Source organism: Petaurus breviceps, unplaced genomic scaffold (genome assembly GCF_028583685.1).
Source record: "Petaurus breviceps papuanus isolate PSGF00001 unplaced genomic scaffold, PetGlider_PUasm1.0 100, whole genome shotgun sequence".
NCBI lineage: Eukaryota > Metazoa > Chordata > Mammalia > Diprotodontia > Petauridae > Petaurus > Petaurus breviceps.
In genome coordinates, this window is record NW_027185573.1 from 6,663,518 (window position 1) to 6,684,340 (window position 20,823).

General features: G+C 41.5%; 1 protein-coding gene across 2 annotated transcripts in view; it reads right to left on the reverse strand.

The window, feature by feature from the left end:
* The window catches only part of LOC138168073 (RIMS-binding protein 2-like), a 490,664-nt gene that overhangs the window by 468,680 nt on the left and 1,161 nt on the right, over window positions 1-20,823 (reverse strand). For both annotated transcript variants that reach the window (XM_069097401.1, XM_069097946.1), the window contains exons 2-3: window positions 6,886-7,179; window positions 283-420 (exon numbers count right to left, since the gene is read on the reverse strand). In XM_069097401.1, coding sequence (XP_068953502.1) covers window positions 283-420; window positions 6,886-7,179 — 432 coding nt within the window. The remainder of the gene's footprint in view (window positions 1-282; window positions 421-6,885; window positions 7,180-20,823) is intronic.

Consider the following 20,823-nt stretch of genomic DNA (forward strand, 5'->3'; position numbering starts at 1 on the left):
GAGGGAGGGAAAGGGAGAGGGAGAGGGAGAGGGAGAGGGAGAGGAGAGCCTGATGGGGCAGAGGGAAACTAGTGTTTCTTCAAATAAAAATCGCCAACAAACTTCCAACCGGAGACTTCACACATGCATAATTAGGAGTAGATGTGAATTTTAGACTTTTAAAAACCCATTATCTGCTCTTTGGTTGGGCATTCAAAAAAAAGTTATGAGAGAAAGCCAGTCCTTGTTTCCCCACGCACACCCCATGCAGTCTGTCTGGAGGCAGATGGAGCAGGGACTTACTTGGGCCGGAGGAGGCAGGAGGTAGGTGGAACTTCCTGTGGAGACGAAGGCCAGCTGCCTCTGTAGCCAAAGCAGCTCCCTCTGAGACTGTTTGAGCAGCTGCTCCACATCCGCAGGTTTCTGCCCGACCAGCCCTTCCTGTGGCAGAAAATTGTCCTTCCTGAGCAATCGTTCATCTAGCAAAGCCTAGCCGAGAGACCCAGAACCCAGGGGTCATCACCAGGGCCATGGTCTTTGGGGCAAGGGCATCTGGGTGTTCCTGCCCACATTGGCCAGGAGATAAATGACCCATCACACAATTTAGTTCATTTCTGCCTAGTCAGTGACATCCACGTATTTACCTTAAGCAGAAGATGCAACTTTTTCCTTTTGTTTATGAGTTAATAGCCCTGGCTGGAGATCTGTGTGCTAAAACCTTGCAGTCAGTGGCTGCTCCCATCAGAGGCCCATCCAGAAAGTCAATACCTGGCTAGACAGAATAAGAAACCCTTTACAGCAAGCTTTGTCTGATACATTGTCCTGGTCTCGCTATTCAAGCAAAGGAGAGTTCATTTTTAGGATATTTGCCCACTCAAACAATGGGACAGAGGATGAGGGGTGACAGGTGGAATAGTGGATAGAATGTTGGATTTAGAGGCAGGAAGAAGAGAGTTCAAATACCGTCTCATACTTATTGTGTGACCCTGCACAAGTAGCTTAGCCTATCCCATCCTCAGTTTCCTCATCTGTAAAATGGGGATAATAATAACATCTATATCATAGGGTTGTTATGGGGATCAAATACATAACAAATGTGCTTTGCAAATCTTAAAGAGTTATATAAAACCCAATTTTAAAAGTTATTCTCATTTCCACCCATAGAAATAGAAAGTAACACTCAAGGGTACGATGGAAACAGCAGAGACTAAGTACATATAGTCCTGGAGTTAGAATTCAAATCCCACACTTCTTTAACCTTTGGAAACAGGCAAATCTCAACCTCCTTGAACCTTGGTTTCCTCCTCTGCAAAATGGAGACCACAAACTCTTAGCATCTACCTCACCGAGTTGTATTGAGCCTTAACTGTGATCAAGAATGTCAAATGACTCTGGCATGGGGCCTTTTCTGATCCCCCTAGCAGCTAATACTCCACCATACTGATTTGTATTATGTACAAAAAGAACTTTGTCAGTATTCAATGTCAGCTCTAATTATTATTCCAGACTCAGCATTCTGATAAAGATGTTGAAGAGATGTTGGGTATTGCCATGGAAAGAGCCCTGAACTTTGAGTTTGGAGACCTAGATTTGAGGTCTTGCTCTGCCAGTGGCTGAATGCTGATACAAGTCACTCCCCCTGTGCACATCTCCTCGGTCTCCCCCTCTGTGAAATGAGGGTATTGTACTAGACACTCTTCTAGATCTATGATGCTATGAGTCTATGACATTGGCCAATGCGCTACCTCCGAGCGATAGTGAGTTTGGCTAAATAAAATGGTATCTTTTTAATTATCTCCAGGAAAGGGGAAATGATCATATCTACTCCCTATTGTGCTTCTAGGAAGGGAGCAAAGCACAGTGGAGGGAGTAGTGGAATTTGAGTCAGGAAGACCTTGTGGTGGTACAGCGGACAGAGTGACATGCCTGCAGTCAGGAAGATTCATCTTTGTGAGTTCAAATCTGGCCTCAGACTCTTACTAGCTGTGTGACCTTGGGTAAGTTACTTAACCCATTTGCCTCAGTTTCCTCATCTGCAAAATGAGCTAGAGAAGGAAATGGCGAACCACTCCAATATCTCTGTCAATGAAATCCCAAATGGGGTCACAGAGTGGGACGTGACTGAACAATGCTGAAAACAAAAGACCTTGCTTCTACCACCTGACTGACTATTTTACTCTGGGTGAGTGATTTGATTTCTCTGACTCTCAATTCTCCCATCTGTGAAATAGGAATGATAGCAAAACCTATTTCTATTATGAGGCTCAAATGAGATCACATGTGCAAAGTACTTTGCAAATCTGAAAGCACCATATAGATGCAAGCTACTAACTTTTGTTTTCAGACCTCATCTGGAGAGCAGAAGCACTAAATGGGACATGGAGGGGGATCTCCAGAGCCCATTTCAAGGAAACCTCATTATATTGTTCCAATGTTTTCTCAGAAGCTCACACATAATATTCAAACACAGAAGTCCCAGAGATGCACTTGACAACTATTTTATCTTTACTCTGCCTATAATGTGTATTTTTCTCCAGCCCCTTGAAGATGATTGCAAAGGTGCTGGTTTACTGAAGTTGGACTGTCTCCAAAAGTTTATGGGGGTATAGCCCCAAGGTCCACTTTACAGAAGGCTGATGATTGCTAGACTATGCCAGCCCTCTTGTGTATGCCAGCAGATTTTCCTTCTGTAATTGGTGAGTTTAGAGACTATATGAAAATTCAGAAGTAAGGATAGGAGAAGTCTATGGCAAATACCTTTGGGATGGGATATGAAGAGACTTTCAGAGACTGTTCCCTAGTGATCTGTGAAGTCTTGGGGTAGAAGAATTTTATAATCAGAAGGGTGCTTAGAGATCATCTCATTCAAGTTCTTCCATTTCAAAGCATCACAGATTGGGGGCCGGAAGGGACCTTCAAAGTCATCCACTTGTTTCACATATGAGAAAACTGAGGTCCAGAGCTCTCTGAAATAACTTTCCCAAGGTTGTGTCAGTAAGTCAACAGAGGCAGAGCTAGGATTCAAAATTAGGATTCCTCACACAACACCCAGGACTCTTTGTACAAACATCAAGCAAGGCTCCCCAGTCCATCAATCTGTTATTCATCAAATGTTTATTGATGTTCCAGGGGCTGAATTAGGTACTGGGAATTGAAAGAAGTCAGCCCCTTCCCTCAAGGACCTTCCATTCTATGAGGGGAGACAAATGTGCAAAGGTCAGTAAGGAAATGAATGGGATAATCTGCATTTTTTAAGAGCCTGCAATGTACCAGTCACTAAGGTGGGCCCTAAGGATACTAAGAGAAAAGCCAAAACATTCCCTAGCCTCAGTAAGCTTACTGGCTAGCCAGGGGAGATCTATACCTAATATACAGATATATAGGAAACAGATACAAGATTTTGGTGACAATGTGTCAGGAGGGGCTGGATGATCAGAAAGGCTTCGTGTCTAAAGTAGAAATAGAACCAAGCCTTGAAGGAAACTAGAGAGTCTGAGAGGTCTGTGAGCATTATATAAAAGCATGATATACATAGATCTGTATATATCATGCATATATGATATACATATGTTATATTTATATATTGTAATATATAATATACATGTATTAAATGTGTGCATTATAATATATAATTTATATATTATGTGTATATATTACACATATAATACACATGCATTATATATGTATATATTGATGTGTAAATGTATATATATATACATATATGTATTGTGTGTGTATATTGGTGTTTGTACTTCATTTTTGGAGAGAACATGACATCAGGGAGATAATGCCATGGCAAGTGAACTGTATTTAAGTGAGGCAGGGCCGTGCAAGGTCATCAGCCTCAAGTTCTCCTCCGGAGTCATCTGGGTCTAGTGGCAAGATATAGATCAGGACGACTGGAGATGGCCTCCATATGTATATGTGTGTGTAGCTATATGACATAGCTATATGTATAAATTACATATAATACATATAATATACACATCATATTACATAGCATGTATGATATGCATGTGTTATATTATATGATGTGTGTATATGCTAGATATAACACATATTATATGTATATGTTATTGTATAATATACACATATATAAATATATACACATGCACATATATAGTATGAATATAATATTTTTATCTATCTGCAATTATATGTTTATATATATTTATGAATATATGTATATATTTGTATGTAGGTGTGTTTATCATACACAAATATCTCTATCTCTACATTGATATCTCCCTAGAGATGGACGGGTAATTTGAGAGGAAACACTAGCTTCAGGGTTGGGGATCAGAATTCAGACTTGACCAAGTATTGGCTTACCCCCCAACACCCCAAGCAGCTCCATAAGAGATATTGCAGGCTATAGATAAAGCAGGTTCCTATTTCCCAGCTAGAGCCTCAGCAGGACCCCTGGATGGTGCTGAATATGGCCAAGGTGGAATCCCAAAGGCTTGTGTCATCAACAAGGTCAAGGTCAAGTAGACTTCACTCCCTTTCACCCTCACTGGTGATAGGGCTTTGGGCACGAATTAGCTGTTGTTGAACTGGAGGGCTTAGGTGCTGAGCAAAGAGGAAAATGCACTAGGCTATCAGCAAGATTCCCTCACAAGCCGAGCACTGTTGGCAGAAAAAAATGTATAATATAAAGCATGCTCATAATAACATTAGTGGCTGAAGTAGTGCCGTCATTAGAATAATGGATGACCTTTACATAGCATCTTAATATGCAAATAGTATTTTACATATGTTATCTAATTGGATCCAGAGACAACTCTATAGAGTTGTTATACATACATTAGTTATTATCCCCATTTTACAGATGAGAAAATTGAGGCTGAGAGCATTTGAGTGACTTATCCAGGGACTCAGGCTTATACATTTCGAGAATCTATTTAACCTGGAGAAGAGAAGACAGGGAAGGAATGAGAGCTGTGTCGCTGCAGAGAAATTAGATTTCTGTTTGATTCCAAAGGGCAGCTAGGGCACAGAGCACAGGGTCTGGAGTGAGGAAGACTCAACTTCCAGAGTTCAAACCCAACCTCAGACGCTTATACTAGCCGTATGACCCTGGGCAAGTCACTTAACCCTGTTTGCCTCAGTTTCCTCATCTGTAAAATGAGCTGGAAGAGGAAATGGCAAACTACTCTGGTATCTCTGCCAAGAAAACCTCAAATGGGATCATGAGGAGTCAGACCCCACTGAACAATAATAACAAGCCTCGTTTTCCTCAAATGTGAAATGGGGACCATGATATGTGTAGCAATCACCTTACAAGGTTACTATGAGATGATCAAAGGAGATAATGTATATAAAACATCAGTCACGAGGCATTTTCTGGTGCTCCTAACTGCTACTAGTCCTTCCCCCAAGGCCTCAATAATCATTATTTATTTTGTGTACACACACACACACACACACACACACACCTAACGGAGGTTTAGATTTACTTTGTATATAGAAAGGAAAAAAAAGAAACCCCGAGGAGGCAAGATTTAAAAAAAAGAAAGAAAATTGTACGTACAGACCCTGTACTTGGGTGTCTCTGTTGCATTTTGTTTCCTCCAAAAGCATCTAAGCTCCCTGAGAGCAGTGGGTGTTTCATTTTTGTCTTTGTATCCCTAGCAGGAGCTTATTAAATGCTTGAGCTAGTTATCTGAACTACCAGGATTCCCGGGATACAATGTTACATCTGCTTCACCCTCTTTCTTCCATTCATTCAAGCAATTATTAAGCACCTATTATTGTTGTTCAGTTGTTTCAGTCATGACCCCGTTTGGGGTTTTCGTGGCAGAGATACTGGAGTGGTTTGCCATTTCCTTCTCCAGCTCATTTTACAGATGAGGAAACTGAGTCAAACAGGGTCAAGTGATTGCCCAGGGTCACACAGCTAGTAACTGTCTGAGGCCAGATTTGAACTCAGAAAGATGAGTCTCCTTGATTCCAGGCCTGGCACTCCATTCACTGTGCCAACTAGCTGCCCAATCACATACTACCTAGGCTTAATTAATCCATACGTATCTATTAATTGCCTATTATGTGCCAGGTATTGGGGATGCAAGAGCAAATAATGAAACAATGCCCATAGGACCCTAGGTCTAGAGGGAACCTCGGAAGCCAGCTAGTTCAAGCCCATTATTTTATAGACGAGGAAAGTGAGGCCCAGAGATGTTAGGTGACTCTCCCAAGGGCATACAATTAATATGCGTCAGGGCCAGAATTCAAACTCACACATAGATCTAAAGCTGAAAGGAACTCCAGAGGTCATCTGTTTCAACTCCCTCCCATTTTATAGATGAGAAAGATGAAGCCTCCAGAGGCAAGATGACTTGTTCAAAGTCACAGAGGTAGTAAGAAATAAGTGGAGATTGAATCCAGGTCCACTGACTTCAAAGTCAATATTCTTTCGGCCTCCCATGTACTGATCACTCTTCTCTTTTTTTTTTTTGCCTTTTTTTTGGAGGTCAATTGGGGTTAAGTGACTTGCCCAAGGTCACACGGCTAGTTTTTGTGTTAAGTGTCTGAGGCCGGATTTGAATTTAGGTCCTCCTGACTCCAGGACCGGTGCTCTATTCACTGAGCCACCTAGCCACCCCCAACTGATCACTCTTCTTAAGGATGTGGACACCATAGAACCCTAGCTAGTGCAGGAAAAATCTGGCTCCTCCTGAATAATTTATCTCTTTCTTTGGCATCCCTCCTCTTCTTGTGGCAGGAAGTAAGAGACAGAGTCAGGGGACAGATCCCATAGAATGAGGAAGCTGTTTCCAAGGAGGCATTTACAGTGTTTTCAGTGTTTCACTGAGTCATTCAATAAAAGAATTCCCTCCTCCCCAGAAAGAACTGGCAGGTCTTGGAAATGACTCAGGGGAGGATCAAGGGGAGAAGCTGCCTCACCTCACAGGGCTCAGCCCACTCTCTCTGGGCCGGTTCCCTGGGTCCACGTCCCCCAGCTTCCAGACTCTCTGGCAGGCCCACAAAGCGAAGGGGATTGACCCGAAGACGTCCCAGCTGGCCCCTGAGCTCCTCAGGCTCCATCTGCAGCTGCAGGATCTCGGGGTCTTTGGTGGGGCCAGGCCCCTTGGGGGAGAGCTGGAGTTGGGGTGCTCCTCTGCGGCCTGAGTAACCTCTTGGCATCGGGGGGCGTCCAGTCCTTGGTTCAGCAGAAGATGAGGACAATGAGCTGCCCTTCTGAAAGGAAAGAAGACCCCTAATGTCACTCAATTGGAGCTTAGATCGGGAAACGACTTTATTGCAGACTCAAGGGAACATCTGGGGTGAATCAAGCCTCTCCTCCCGAAAGAAGCTATTTATACAGATAGACTATGGACCTAATTCTAAAATCCTGATTCAGGCAAATCTCCCATGGGAAGAGAATTATGCGCTGGACTCATAGTTCCTATTTTCCTACCCCAAACTGAACACTTACACATCTGTTTAATTATTAACATGCAGCAGATATATTTAAGATATGACCATAGCATAAAATATATTTAAAACACAAGCATTTCCATTATGCTACTAAATAAAGGATGAGGTGTATCAACCATGCCTCCCTTTATCGCCTGGCTGCTCTCACACACACTTGTAGAGTGGCAATCTCATCCTAAGAAGGAGAGGGAGTCAGACAGAGGGGAGAGTATGGCCCCAGGGTTCTGGCGGGGTGGGAAATTCAGAAAAGAGTAAAGACCAGAGTCAACTGTTCAAAGTCAAGGGCCATCTTCTCCAAAAGGCTTTTTCCCTGATTCTAGGACTAAAAGTGAACATGACCCCCTTAAAGCAAGGTGCTAGATTTATTATCAAAGGACTGGGGTTAGAATCCTGATTTTTACCACTTGTAAGAATCTGAGTTCATTTCACCCCTCTGGGTTTCTTCCAGCTCTGTCTTTCATCTTATAACCTATGTGACTTAGGACAAATCATTTAATCTTTCTGGGCCTCAGTTTCCACATCTGTGAAATTAGAGATTTGGTCCAGACAACCTTCCTCTAAGGTACCTTTTAGGTCTTGATCTATGATCTGATTTTCCTCTTTTTCAGTCATATTGTAATCTGTATTATAATTATTTGGGATCATAGTTTTGTAATGGCAATGTAAATTTAAAGATCTTCCCTGCCCCTAGGCTAAAGTGCACCTGGAGCCTGGGGTGGGAGGCTTGTTTTTCAGTAGATACTTCTTGATTGGCCAGTGAGTCAATAAGGTTGTTACATTCTCTGAGCCAGGAGGAGACTACATAAGCCCCAATGTGTAGCTTTGTTTTGGGGCTCACTTTGAGAAGTGTTCTGTGATTTGACTAGATGAAACTCTGGAAAGCCGTTGTCCAGAGCCCCCCGGCTTTGAAACCCAGATGTTGTTTGGTATGGATGTAATGGTTGGACAGTTTGGAAATCTGTCTACTTGATCTGTTTCTGTCTTGATAATTCTGCCTGTATACTTTGAAGTTCAGGGTGCTGACCTTTTCCCCCTGAGATAGGTAAACAATATATGTTTGACTAATTAAAGTAAGCTCGTTGACCCATTTTGAGTTGCTTCCCTTTAACAAAGCAGATCCAAGAACCTGTGTTGGCAGCAAACCCTGAGAACGCTTGGGGTGCTTGCCGCTACAAGTTTATGTCCCTGCCTTTGCATAGGGTGTCCCCAGTGCCTGGAATGTCCTTCTTCCTCACTGCCCATCTCTTAGAATTCCAAGTTCTCATCAAAGCTTAGTTTAATGTCATCTACAGAGCAAGAGGAAGGGGCTTCTGATGTATCTCCCAGTGCAGGAACAGCAGCAAGAACAATCAAAACTAACCTTTAAATGGTCCTTTAAGGTTTTCCAAGAACGTTGCAATATTCGGTTTTGTTTCTCACAGCAACCCTGGCAGGTAAGTTCTATTTTTATCATCCCTATTTTACAGATGAAGAAAGATGGGTTGGTAGATTATGTGACTTGCCCAGGGTCACATAGCTAATAAGTGTATGGGGCAGGATTTGAATTTGGGTCTTCCTAATTCCAAAACTGTCATGCCTTGTATGATTCCACCTATAGCAATTCTAACAGGTAGATATTATCTAAGTGTCTGCCTGAACACTCCTATCCAGAGAGCTTACTTCTCTACCCAAGGAAACCCATTCCATCATTAAAGAATTCTAATCAGAAAGAGCTCTTTCTTCATACTGAACCAAAATCAGACCCTGTGTGACTTCCATCCATGGTACTCTGATCTTTAAAGAAAGGGATCAGGTTTCTTTAAAAACTTGAGATTATTTATTCAGAAGATTTTCTATGAAATCATTGTCTTCTCCACCTCTACAAATTACCTGCTTTGTGCCTCAGTCTGAAAGGTTCAAGGTTGTTTCCTCTTACAAGATTTTTCAAGAGACTATTTTCACTTCCAAGATCAATCTTGAAGACCAAGGATGATTTTCTTAACCCCGAGATTTCTCATATAGTTGCTTTCTCCTTCCCCGGGTCCATTCCAGGAGTACAGGTGCTCTGGTAAACAAATCCCACACTCAGGACCCCACCCATTGATTGGAGCAGTTGTAATGGCCCAGAGAATAGCTGAAGCTAATTCTTGCTACATATCCTGAGTGCCTTAAATAGGCCTTGGCATCTTGTGGACCTTCAATTACTTAATGATGGAATTATAGCCCCTAAGGAGTCCTTAGGAAGAAAGCCAGACAGATGAGGAGATGGGCTACTCTGAGGGGGCAATGGGCCCTTTGCCCAAGCTACTATGTCAATATTTTGAGGTGCTGCAATTTCTGCCCACACTATTACATAGTGTAGATGATGATGATGATGAAGATGATGATTCACATTTATACTGCACTTTAGGAGAGAGTTTAAGCTTTTCTTCTCTTGCAAGTCCAACACATGATCGCGCATTGTGTACTTGCTTAATAAATCCTCATTGAATATATTAAGAAGGTGCCTAACTCAGCCAGTCTTTCACAGAATCCAAAATCTTCACTCCCAGAGTCATCAGCAACTATGTCAGACAAGAGGCTTAGGACAAAGTGTTTTGGGAGGCAGTACAGGGCATGTTGAGCACTGGAGATGGAATCAGAGGACCTAGGTTCAAATCCCAATTGTGCTACTCACTATGTGTGTGACCTTAGATTGCTTATTTAATATCTGTGGGCTCCAGTTTCCTTCAATGAAAAATGAGGAGTTTGAGCTAGTTGTCTTCGAAGGCCCTTTCAGTTCTAGGTCTATGAGTTCTTCCCCAACACTATCCCCAAGAAGGGTACCATTATAAGCTCCTAAATAGAAACAGCAGGTGTTATCATCTTATTCTGGTGCATCTGAGCTGGTTAATACAAAATGCTCACAAGACCAGAGCTACAGGTTCAATTCCTGTATATGCCAGTTAGCTTTGTCCTGTTCCCCAAGGCTGACTGGTCGTCTCAGAATCTTAAATTCTGGACTCAAGGCCTACTGGTGACAGAGTCCAGATAACTATTACATTGACCTTCTCACTTGGGGACAATCAATCCAGAGAAGAAAAGCTGGAAAATAGGAAAAATCATCACTACTTTTTGATATGTGAAGGCTCATCATGGGACAGAATGTGATAGTAATGGCAATTAAAGATTCCCCTGTATTGGCTTGGTTTTCAAATTGATTGTGTTAAAACCCAGAGCTTGTTAATCCCACCTGTGGGATGAACTTGTTGATGTGAAAGGAGAGTCCTGAACTGGGAGGAGCTGGTGACGTAGATTTGGAGAGACAAGGGAGAGGCAGAGGAGCTTTTTGGAAGCAGCACCCTCGTGGAGGCAGAGAGAGAGACTGAATGGATTGCTGAGGGCTGCTTTGAATTGCCCTGGACTTTTGAGACCTGCCCCCTGAGCTGCCAAGGACTGAGGAGACATGGCTGTTTTGCTGGTACTTTGTCTGTCTGTTTTGATGTTGTTTTGCCAGATTTGTCCACTGGTGAAAGACTGTCCTGTTGAAGAAGTCCTGGAACCTGGCTTTTGGTTAAGAAGCCCTGAGACTGTCCTGCAGACAGAGAGTGAATACTGTCCACTGGTGAAGGACAGTGCTGTTGTTGCAGGGGTCTGGGAACCTTTCTGTTGGTTCAGAAGCCCTGAAGAAGGATTTTCTTGTTGTATGTTTAAAGAAATCCTGGGAGAGGGTTTTGCTAATGTTTTCAGGGGTTCTAGGACTGTTCTACAGACAGAGGATGAATTAATGAAGGGACTGGCAATGTATCTTGTGGCCTTGCTAAGCCTTGTCTCCCCAGGAACTAAGATTGCTGAGAACTTGCCTCCTGTCAAGATGAAGCAAAGACCTCCATTTGGGTATTAAGTGCTGTGCTTAAAATTGATATAACTCTGGGGTAGATTCAATTGTGATCCAGGGGTGGGGAACTTTTGACCTTTTTGTGTTCTATGGTTGAACCAGTGAATGTACTTTACTTATGTTTGGAAACTAATCTCCATTTGAGAAGAGGGGCTTTGTGGTGGACTAAATGAAGGTACAGCCTAGGGGTGGAGAAGTATTTAGACCAGGGACTTTGTAATTGATTGAATGATTGGAAGGTCCTGGGGTGGGGTAGTCCTTGGAGATTATTTAATCACACTTAGTAAATGCTGTATTTTGAATGATGTCATATTTTGACCTTCTCTGTTCTTGGTTGGTCACTGAATAAAATGGAGAGCACCTATGCTGGTATTCTGAACCTTGGGAAGTTGCCTTTCCTTGGCATGACATTACACAGAAACATCAGGCTTTTATGCCACTTGGCCCCAGCTGGCACGATTAAGACCAATGAATGAAAGATACAAGCCAGCAGATTTCTGTTTAATGGAAGACAGCACTGAGATGTAACCTGGAGTAGTGGATAGAAAGCCAGTGCTGGAGTTTCGAAGATTGTGTCCTGTCACTGATGCACCCTGGGCAAGAAATTTATCTTATCCTATCAATCCTCTAAGACTTTGCAGAACAAATATCAACCTCCATGGACAAAGGGAGTTTCCATTTATGAATGAAATCACTATATAAACATTATTTTGGGGGCAGCTAGGAGGCACAGTGAATAGAGCACTGGCCCTGGAGTCAGGAGGACCTGAGTTCAAATCCAGCCTCAGACACTTAACACAAAAACTAGCCATGTGACCTTGGGCAAGTCACTTAACCCCAATTGCCCTCCAAAAAGAAAAAAATTTTAAAAATTTATTTTTATAAAAAGACATGGTAGCATATAGGAAAGAATACTGAATATGGCTTCAGAAGATTTATGTGCACTCTGAGGCTGTTTCCCCATCTCTAAAATGAGGGGTTTCAAGGGTTCTTAACTTTTTGTAAGTCATGATTATCTTTGGAGACTAGGTGAAGCCAATGGATGCCTCCTCATCTAAATGCATATACTACATGGAGTTATGAAGGAAGCAAAAAATGTTGGAATAAAATCATCAAAAAAATGTCATCAATTTCATAGATCCCAGTGGTGCCTCTGCCTGGAACAAAGGGATAGATGTAAGGATTGGAAATGTGATTTTATTGCTATAGGAAACTCATCAGTGAGGAAACTCCTTTTCCCAATGGAGGCCAGCACCTTCTCTGTGTCACTTATAATCTTAGAGCTGGAAGTTTGGGGGTTTTTGTTTGTTTTTTTTGGAGAGGGAAAGCAGGGCAGTTGGGATTAAGTAACTTGCCCAAGGTCACATGGCTAGTAAATGTTAAGTGTCTGAGGCTGGATTTGAATTTAGGTCCTCCTGACTCCAGAGCGGGTGCTCTGTTCACAGCACCACCTAGCCACTCCACAGGGCTGGAGTTCTTAACCATTTTTGTGGTCATGGCCTTTTGGCAGTCTGGTGAAACTTATGGACCCCTGTGATAATGTATTTAAATGTAAAAATAAAAATAAATACAACTACAAAGAAAACAAAATACAACTAGTATGTGTTTAAATGCAATACTTGAACCTAGGATCTTCCTGGCTTAGAGGTCAGGTCTCTATTCCCTATTCCACTCTGCCTCTTCTCTGGGTCCATACATTGCGGGAATCTTTCCCTCTACAGAAAGGTCCCCTTTTGACTTCCCTGGGTCCCCACGTTACCCCAAACAGCCTGATTATTCTTCACAACCCAGAGAGTTTGAGAGCATTCCTGATGGAAATATTCTACCCTCTCTGCTTCCATTTCTCCTTCCCTCCCACTAATATCCATCCCTATAGGCCCTCAGATGATATTAGATACAGTGCACCCCTCTTTGGCAAAGCCTTTCTGTTTATTTCCCCCATCAGCTACTCCACCATTTCTTCAGACATTTCCTCCATTGACCTTTGTTTTGGTCCCATCTGCATCAGTTTATCTGATTTTCAAAGGCTGCTTCTTTATGCTTTTCTGTGCTTTTTAAAGTCCTGGGTATACTTACAGTCCCCTTGATAACTATAATTTGTTATTACTTAACACCGCAACATGGCATTTCTCCCGCCAAAGATTGCTCGAGCCAGAGAGGAGTTCTCCAGTTTCAGAAACATGGCAGCGATCACATTCACAGGTTACTAGAGATGTAGGCTGGATTGGCAGAAGCCAGGGTGTAGGGGGACGAGAAAAGGAAAGAGTCTAGCTACCCGTAATAACTAGAAGACAGCTTAAAACACACAGGGTCAAAGTCAGGATAAAAGCTTTTTGGAGAGCCTATAGCACTATGCAGATGTGAGACTTTGTCATTATAATTTGCCTGTATTGTCTCCCCTATGCTTAGTGGTATAATCAATTAAACACTTTGCACCACCACCTCTGAGACAGATGTCTATGTGATAGGCATTGGGAAGACAAATAAAAAGAACAAACAATCCGTACTGTCAAAAAGTTTATAATTCAAATGGAGATGACATGTATATATGTCACACATATATAGAATAAATTCAAACAAATGCAAGGAAATTAAATACAAGATAGATAAAGAGGAAGGATATGGGTGGTACAGAGCACCTGACCTGGAGTCAGACTCATCTTCCTGAGTTCAAATCAGGCCTCAGATACTAACTAGCTGTGTGACCCCGGACAAGTCACTTAACCTTATTGCCTCAGTTTCCTCATCTGTAAAATAAGCTGGAAAAGGAAATGGAAAAACCATTACAGCATCTTTGCCAAGAAAACCCCAAATGGGGTCAGAGAGTTGGACATGACTAAAAATGAAAGCACTAGTAGTTCTGGGGTGAGAGTAGGATCAGGAAAGGTTTTCAATACATGGTAATGATTAAAGTAAGAAAAGGATTCCATAAAAGGGATGTGAGGAGGGAGTGTAGTGCATTCCAGGCATGGGGAATGAGCAGTGCATAGAGTGTCATGGGCAAGTCACAACTCATTTTTCCTCAGTTTCCTCATCTATAAAATGGGCTGGAGAAGGAAATGGCAAAGCAGGTTAGTATCTTTGCCAAGAAAACCCCAAACAGGGTCATGGAGAGTCAGACAGGACAGAAATAACTGAACAACAATAAAAGTGTCATGTATGAGAAACAGAGGAGGTCAGTTTGCTTGAATCATGGAGTTTTTAGCAGGATAGTAATATACAGTGAGACTGTCATTTTGAGGGCATTCATAGAAGACAGTTGTACAACCTTTGGTACTTCTTCAAATTGTGCTTCTAGACAGTTTAAAGTGTCTAAATGGAACCTGAATTCACTCTTTGTCAACTCCCACTTTTAGAATCTTTAACTTCCTTCAAGACAGTTCTCCTTTTTATCACTACTTTCCACCTCCTCAGATTTTCTTTTACTTACTTATATGTATACATATGGTGTCCACCTAGTAGAATGGGAGCTTCTTGAGGGCAGGAACTATTTTTGTCTTTGTCCTGTTATCTCCAGTACCTGACTCATAAAAGCCTCTGTATAAAAAGTTGTTGAATTGAATGAGGTCTGTGATCTCTATCAGTCAGGGAGCTAACAAGTTTTTGTTAAGCACTTAATTGTGTTACTTGCTGGTCATACCAAAAAAGACTATGGAAAAAACCCACCCCACTATCCTTACTCTCAAGGAATTCACATTACAATAAGGAAGATGACATGTAAAAAAAACCCCAGAAAGTACATACAAGATGTATCCAGAGTTGATAGAGGGTAATCTTTTAGAGAAGGCAGTAGCAGAGGGGAGAAGAAAGGGGATGCTGGGAGGAATGTGGGGGAAAAGGAAAGAAGGGAAAGACCAAGAAATGCGTCCTACAGAAGGTAAGCTCAGTGATGTAGGTATTCCTTTTTGTCAATGCCAATCGCATCCCAGTTATTTTTTATTCATGAAACCCTGGAAAGGCTATGTCCTGAAAAAACTCAAAATGGATTCCTGTTGCCAACCACATTGCATGGCATATAGCAGGTGCTTAAGAAATGCTTGCTAACCACCAAACAATCAAAAGTCAATGTTACAAAATTACAAAGAGTGATCCCAAAGAAGAGTAATAAGAAGACATCTACAACCTAATCTTTCACATAGATGGGAGGTCCACAAGTATAGCATATTACATATATTTTCAGATTTTTCTCACTATGTTTATTATTTTTGCTGATTTTTCCCTACTTTTTCTTTTTGTTTTTGTCTTTAAAAATATTTGTGTTTATATACAATTATTTATTGTATATTATACACAGTGCATATTATTATAGTAATATTAATAATTAATATAATGTACATTATATATTCTATTAATATTGTATCTTATTAATATAATTATTATTACAATACAAATCATTTGTGTTTCTTTAAAATGTATTCCTTGGACGACTAGGTGGCGCAGTGAATAGAGCACTGGCCCTGGAGTCAGGAGGACCCGAGTTCAGATCTGACCTCAGACACTTACCACAAAACTAGCCTAGCCGTGTGACCTTGAGCAAGTCACTTAACCCCAATTGCCCTTCCAAAAAAAGGTAAGATGTATTCCTTTATTATCTGTATTTTTAAAAATATTATTTCAGCTATATGTGACAAGAGAGGATTTGGCATGTATCTGTGGAAAGAGGTAATATTGGGGTATCATAAAAATTATAAGAGGTTCTTTGACTTAGAGCCAGAAGGGAACTCAGAGGACCATCTCACCCCACACTTTCATTATATAAAGGAATGAAAGGACCAAGAGAGATTAAGTGACGTGTCCAAAGTTACACAGGGCATGAGTTACATCTTGGCATTAGACCCAGAGCCTCTTACTTCCAAACAAGTGCACTTAGCACAGTTCCTGGCATGTAGCCTTAATAAAAAGTTGACTGACTACCCATTCTGCTTCACACCACAATAAAATCTAGTATTGTGAGGGGAGCTGTTCAACTATCCATATCTTAACAATCTACATGCCAGACAGCTGGGTAAACACTTTAGATTACAAAGAAAGGTAAATAGACAATCTCTGTTCCCAAGGAGCTCACAAGGGAATAATAAATAATGATAGAGGTGGGGAAACCCAGATGCAACAAAATGCATGGAAGGGAAAAAATGAAATGAAATGATGAAGTCACTAATCCTTATTAATTTTTAATAGACCATTGGCTACCTAATAGGAAGGGGTCTCGTACGTGTTGGAGGAGATACTGAGATCTAAAAGTCAATCAGAAGCCAGGAGAAACATCTCTGAAATTATCCTGAACAGGTTCCGGAACAATGAAACGGGAGCTGCTAAAATTCAATTTATATGTTACTTTTTTAATGAGGGACGGACCAGCTAACGGCAAAGGGAGGTTCCTCTGCAGTTGGGAAAGATCTCTCCACTCAAGTAACTGGGAGACACTGACCTCTAGTGTTCTGTCTAGGACTCTGCAGCCCCACTGTCCATCCCTCCCCCTAGAGAAGTTGGCTATGAAATCTTAGCTATTCCAAGACGAAGAACAGAACTCGTTTTCTTCACCCCCTCAAACTCTCTTCTCTTCCAGACTTCCCTGTTGCTATTGATGGCACCATTATCCTTCCAAGTTGATTGGAAGAGGGGCAGCTGGGTGACAGAAAGGGCACCAGCCCCGGAGACAGGAGAACTTGCGTTCAAATCCGACCTCGAACACTTGACCCTTACTAACGTTGTGACCCTGGGCAAGTCATTTAACCCTGATTTCCTCACCCAAAAAAATGACTAGAGGAACAAGTTCGATAACAGGTAAAGCTCTATTAAAAAATAATAAAGTGCTATGTTAGCTACCAGAAGCAGCATTATTATTGTGTGTTGGTAGTGGCGGTCATTCCATTCACCCAGGTATGAAACAGAAGTGTCATCCTCAGTGCCTCTCATACCACATAAGCAATCACCGACAAAATTTTGTCATTTCTATCTCCACATCTCTCAGGGATCTCCCCTTCCCTCACACAGCTGCCACACTCATTCAGGCCCTCATTTTCTCTTGCCTAGACCAGCGGTTCTCAAACTTTTTGATCTCAGGACCCCTTAACACTTTTAAAAATTATTGAAGATCCCTGAAGAGTTTTTGTTTAGGTGAGTTTATTTATTTATTTACTGTACTAAATGAACTAAAAAGAACTAAAATGTCTTAGTAGTGTTATGAAAAATAGTTTTTACCTCATTGACCCCATAAAAGGGTCTTAGGGCATCCTTTGGGTCTTTAGACAACACTTTGAGAAGCCATTGTCTACTAGGAGTTGAGGTGGCAGCTAGATGGTGTAGTCGATAGAACACCAGGTCTGAAGTCAGGAAGGCCTGAGTTCAAATCCAACCTTAGACAATTACTAGCTATATGACCTTGGGCAAGTCATTTAACCCTGTTTTGTTTCAGTTTTGTCTCACCTGTAAATTTAACTCTGTTTTGTCTCATTTAACTCTGTTTTGCCTCACCTGTAAAATTAACTAGAGTAGGAAATGACAAAACCACTCCAATGTCTTTGCCAAGAAAATCCCAAATGGGGTCAAAGAGTCAGACACATTTAAATGACTGAACAACACCAAAAGCCAGGGTTATGGTCCATGGTCTGTTTTTGTCTGACCAGAGAACTCAAGTACAAAAACATTCAGTGGACCAATTTGGCCTGCAGACCCCTGACATAGACTATTACAAAAGCTTCTTCTTCTGGTTTCCTTACCATATATCTCTTCTCCACTCCAATCCTTCCTCCACTCAGCCACCAGTGGCTGAAGTCTAACCATGTCACCTTTCCTACTTAAATTCCAATAGCTGCCCATTACCTGGAGAATTAACTCTCTGTTCCTCGGTCTGTCATTGTGAGCTCTTCATAATCTGGACCCTTCCTTTCTCTCCATTTTTCTTACATATTACTTCCTTTCAGGTGTTTATATTTATTATTTACTATTCCTTACACAACAGGAACTGTCTCCTATCTATGAGCTGTCTGCCATGTCTAGAATGCTTTCCATCCTTAGTTCAGCCTTTTAGGATCCCTGGGTTCCTTCAAACACCATCTTCCATAGGAGACCTTTCTTAAACTCCTCCTTTTTCTAAGCTGGCCCCTCTACAGCTACCTTCCATCTACTGTGTATGTATCATCTGCATAATTACCTATGTACATGTGGTCTCCTTCTTTAAAATGTAAGTTCCCTGAGGGGAGAAAATATTTTTGCTTTTTCATTTGATCATCTGAGTTTAGCATAGTATCTGGCACGTTTGTTGTTGTGATCGTTCAATCATTTCAGTCTCTTTGGTGACCCCAGTTGGGGTTTTCTTAGCAAAGATACTGGAGTGGTTTGTCATTTCCTTCTCCAGCTCATTTTACAGATGAGAAACTGAGGCAGAGTTAAGTGACTTGCCCAGTGTCACCCAGTTATGAAGTATCTTAGGCCAGATTTGAACTCATGAGGATGAGTCTCCCTTATTTCAAGTCCAGTGCTCTATGTACTATGGTTCCACCTAACCTGGAATATAGTAAGCATTAATAAATATTTGTTCATCATTGATTAATTCCAGAAAAAACAGAACCCTAGTTCCTCAAAGACATTAATTAAATCAACAGAGTGAAGGTTGTCATTGATGGTGGGGCCCAAGTTTGAACATAATTTTCCCAGAGGCCCAGACATTTAGGTATTGATTCCAATAGACCTTGACACTGACCTCTAATGACCCATTTACTCCTACTCCGAAGTAAATGCAATTTCCCATCCTAGAAAGAGTTCATTTTTGTCATGAATGAACAGTCAAGAGAATTGAATCAGCTTAAAATGGCCCATGAATATTTAAGAGATGAACTACCACTAAGCATTTGGATACTAAATAAATGGTGGGAAGTCTTCACTTCCTTCTTGTCTCCCCCCAGACCCCAGCAAACCCAGCAATTGCCTGACAGTTAAACTCTTACTGGTCTCTTTAAGTGAGTTTTTATGACTTTTATAAACTACAGTTGGCTGAAGACCTTAGAGACTGGGGAGTCCCCTTCATTCATCCCCAAGATGGCTGAAGGTAGCTGCTGTTGATCTATATGCCTTGCTCAGAGACCCAGATCAAGAAAGTAGATCCATCAGGAAATAAGTCTGTCTCAAAGGAGGACTATAGAAATCAAAGAATAGACCTTCCTCTCCCAGTCTAAGAAAAGTACACCAAATCTGAGGGTATTTGCTAGTGTAAAGTATTGTCCTTGCACATAGCAGATTGAATCAGATCTATTATATAGATTTAAGAGATATTTGTTGAATTGAATTGAGCATGGTACAGGACAAACTTAAATGACGGGAGATTTTGTTGCCTAAAGACCCTACCCCCTGATCCTACCCCTTACACACACACACACACACACACACACACACACACACACACACACACACACACACACACACACACACACACACACCCTTGGATTCAACAAGAATTCATTAAGTGAGAGAAGAGGAAGTCAAGTTACTGAGTATAGATGGCTTTTTCAAGTTTTTAAGTGAAGGGTCTAGGGATGGTTTTATAAGAATGAGAGAGACCAGGGGTGACTAGGTGGTACAGTGGATAGAGCACCAGTCCTGGAGTCAGGAGGACCTGCATTCAAATCTGACCTCAGACACGTACTAACTGTGTGACCCTGGGCAAGTCACTTAACCCTGTTTATCATCTATAAAATGGGAATAACAACAGCAGCTAGGATTGTAGTAAGGATTGAAGGAATAATCATTGTAAAGCACTTCGCATATGCCTGGAACATAGTTAATGTTTAATTATCTGTCTACCTAGAGAGTGGATTAGAGAAAGACAAAACAAAAGACCCAGGTTCAAATCCTGACTCTGCTGTTTACTTCCAACATGACCTTGGGTAAGTTGCTTCTTCCTTCAGAGACCTCAGTTTTTGCCAAATGAGTGTTGCCTGTACTCTACCTCCCCCTACCAGCTATAATTGTATGAGATGTTCATTTGACTGATAGGAAAAATGATCCTCAGTGAAGTCAAATATTCTGTTCAGTTATATAATTTATGCTAAACATCTGGGGGGGGGGGGCGGCCAGCTAGGTGATGCCATAGTGCTGGGCTTAGAATCAGGAAGACTCATCTTCCTGAGTTCAAATCTGTCCTCAGACACTTACTAGTTGTATGACCTTGAGCAAGTCACTTAACCCTGTTTACCTCAGTTTCTCATATGTAAAATGAGCTAGAGAAGGAAATGGCAAGTCACTACAGCATTTTAGTCCAAAAATGGGGTCACAAAGAGTTTGAAAGTACCGGACAACAACAAACATCTGAGAAAAGTCAGAGACCCCAAAAAATGAATTTTAAGAAGTTTTGATGAAATAGGGTAACTTTTGGAAAACAAGGCCCCTGTTATGGCTTTTCTTGTGGTATCTTGGATCAGCTTGATCTCAGAAGCACAAGGAATTGCTGCTGTCTTTTCTCTGCCCCGAAGAATGACTTTTGGATTGGAAAGAACAGAACAAAAATGACCTTTAAGTAGATGATACACATGATAAATAGAGGGATAATAAAG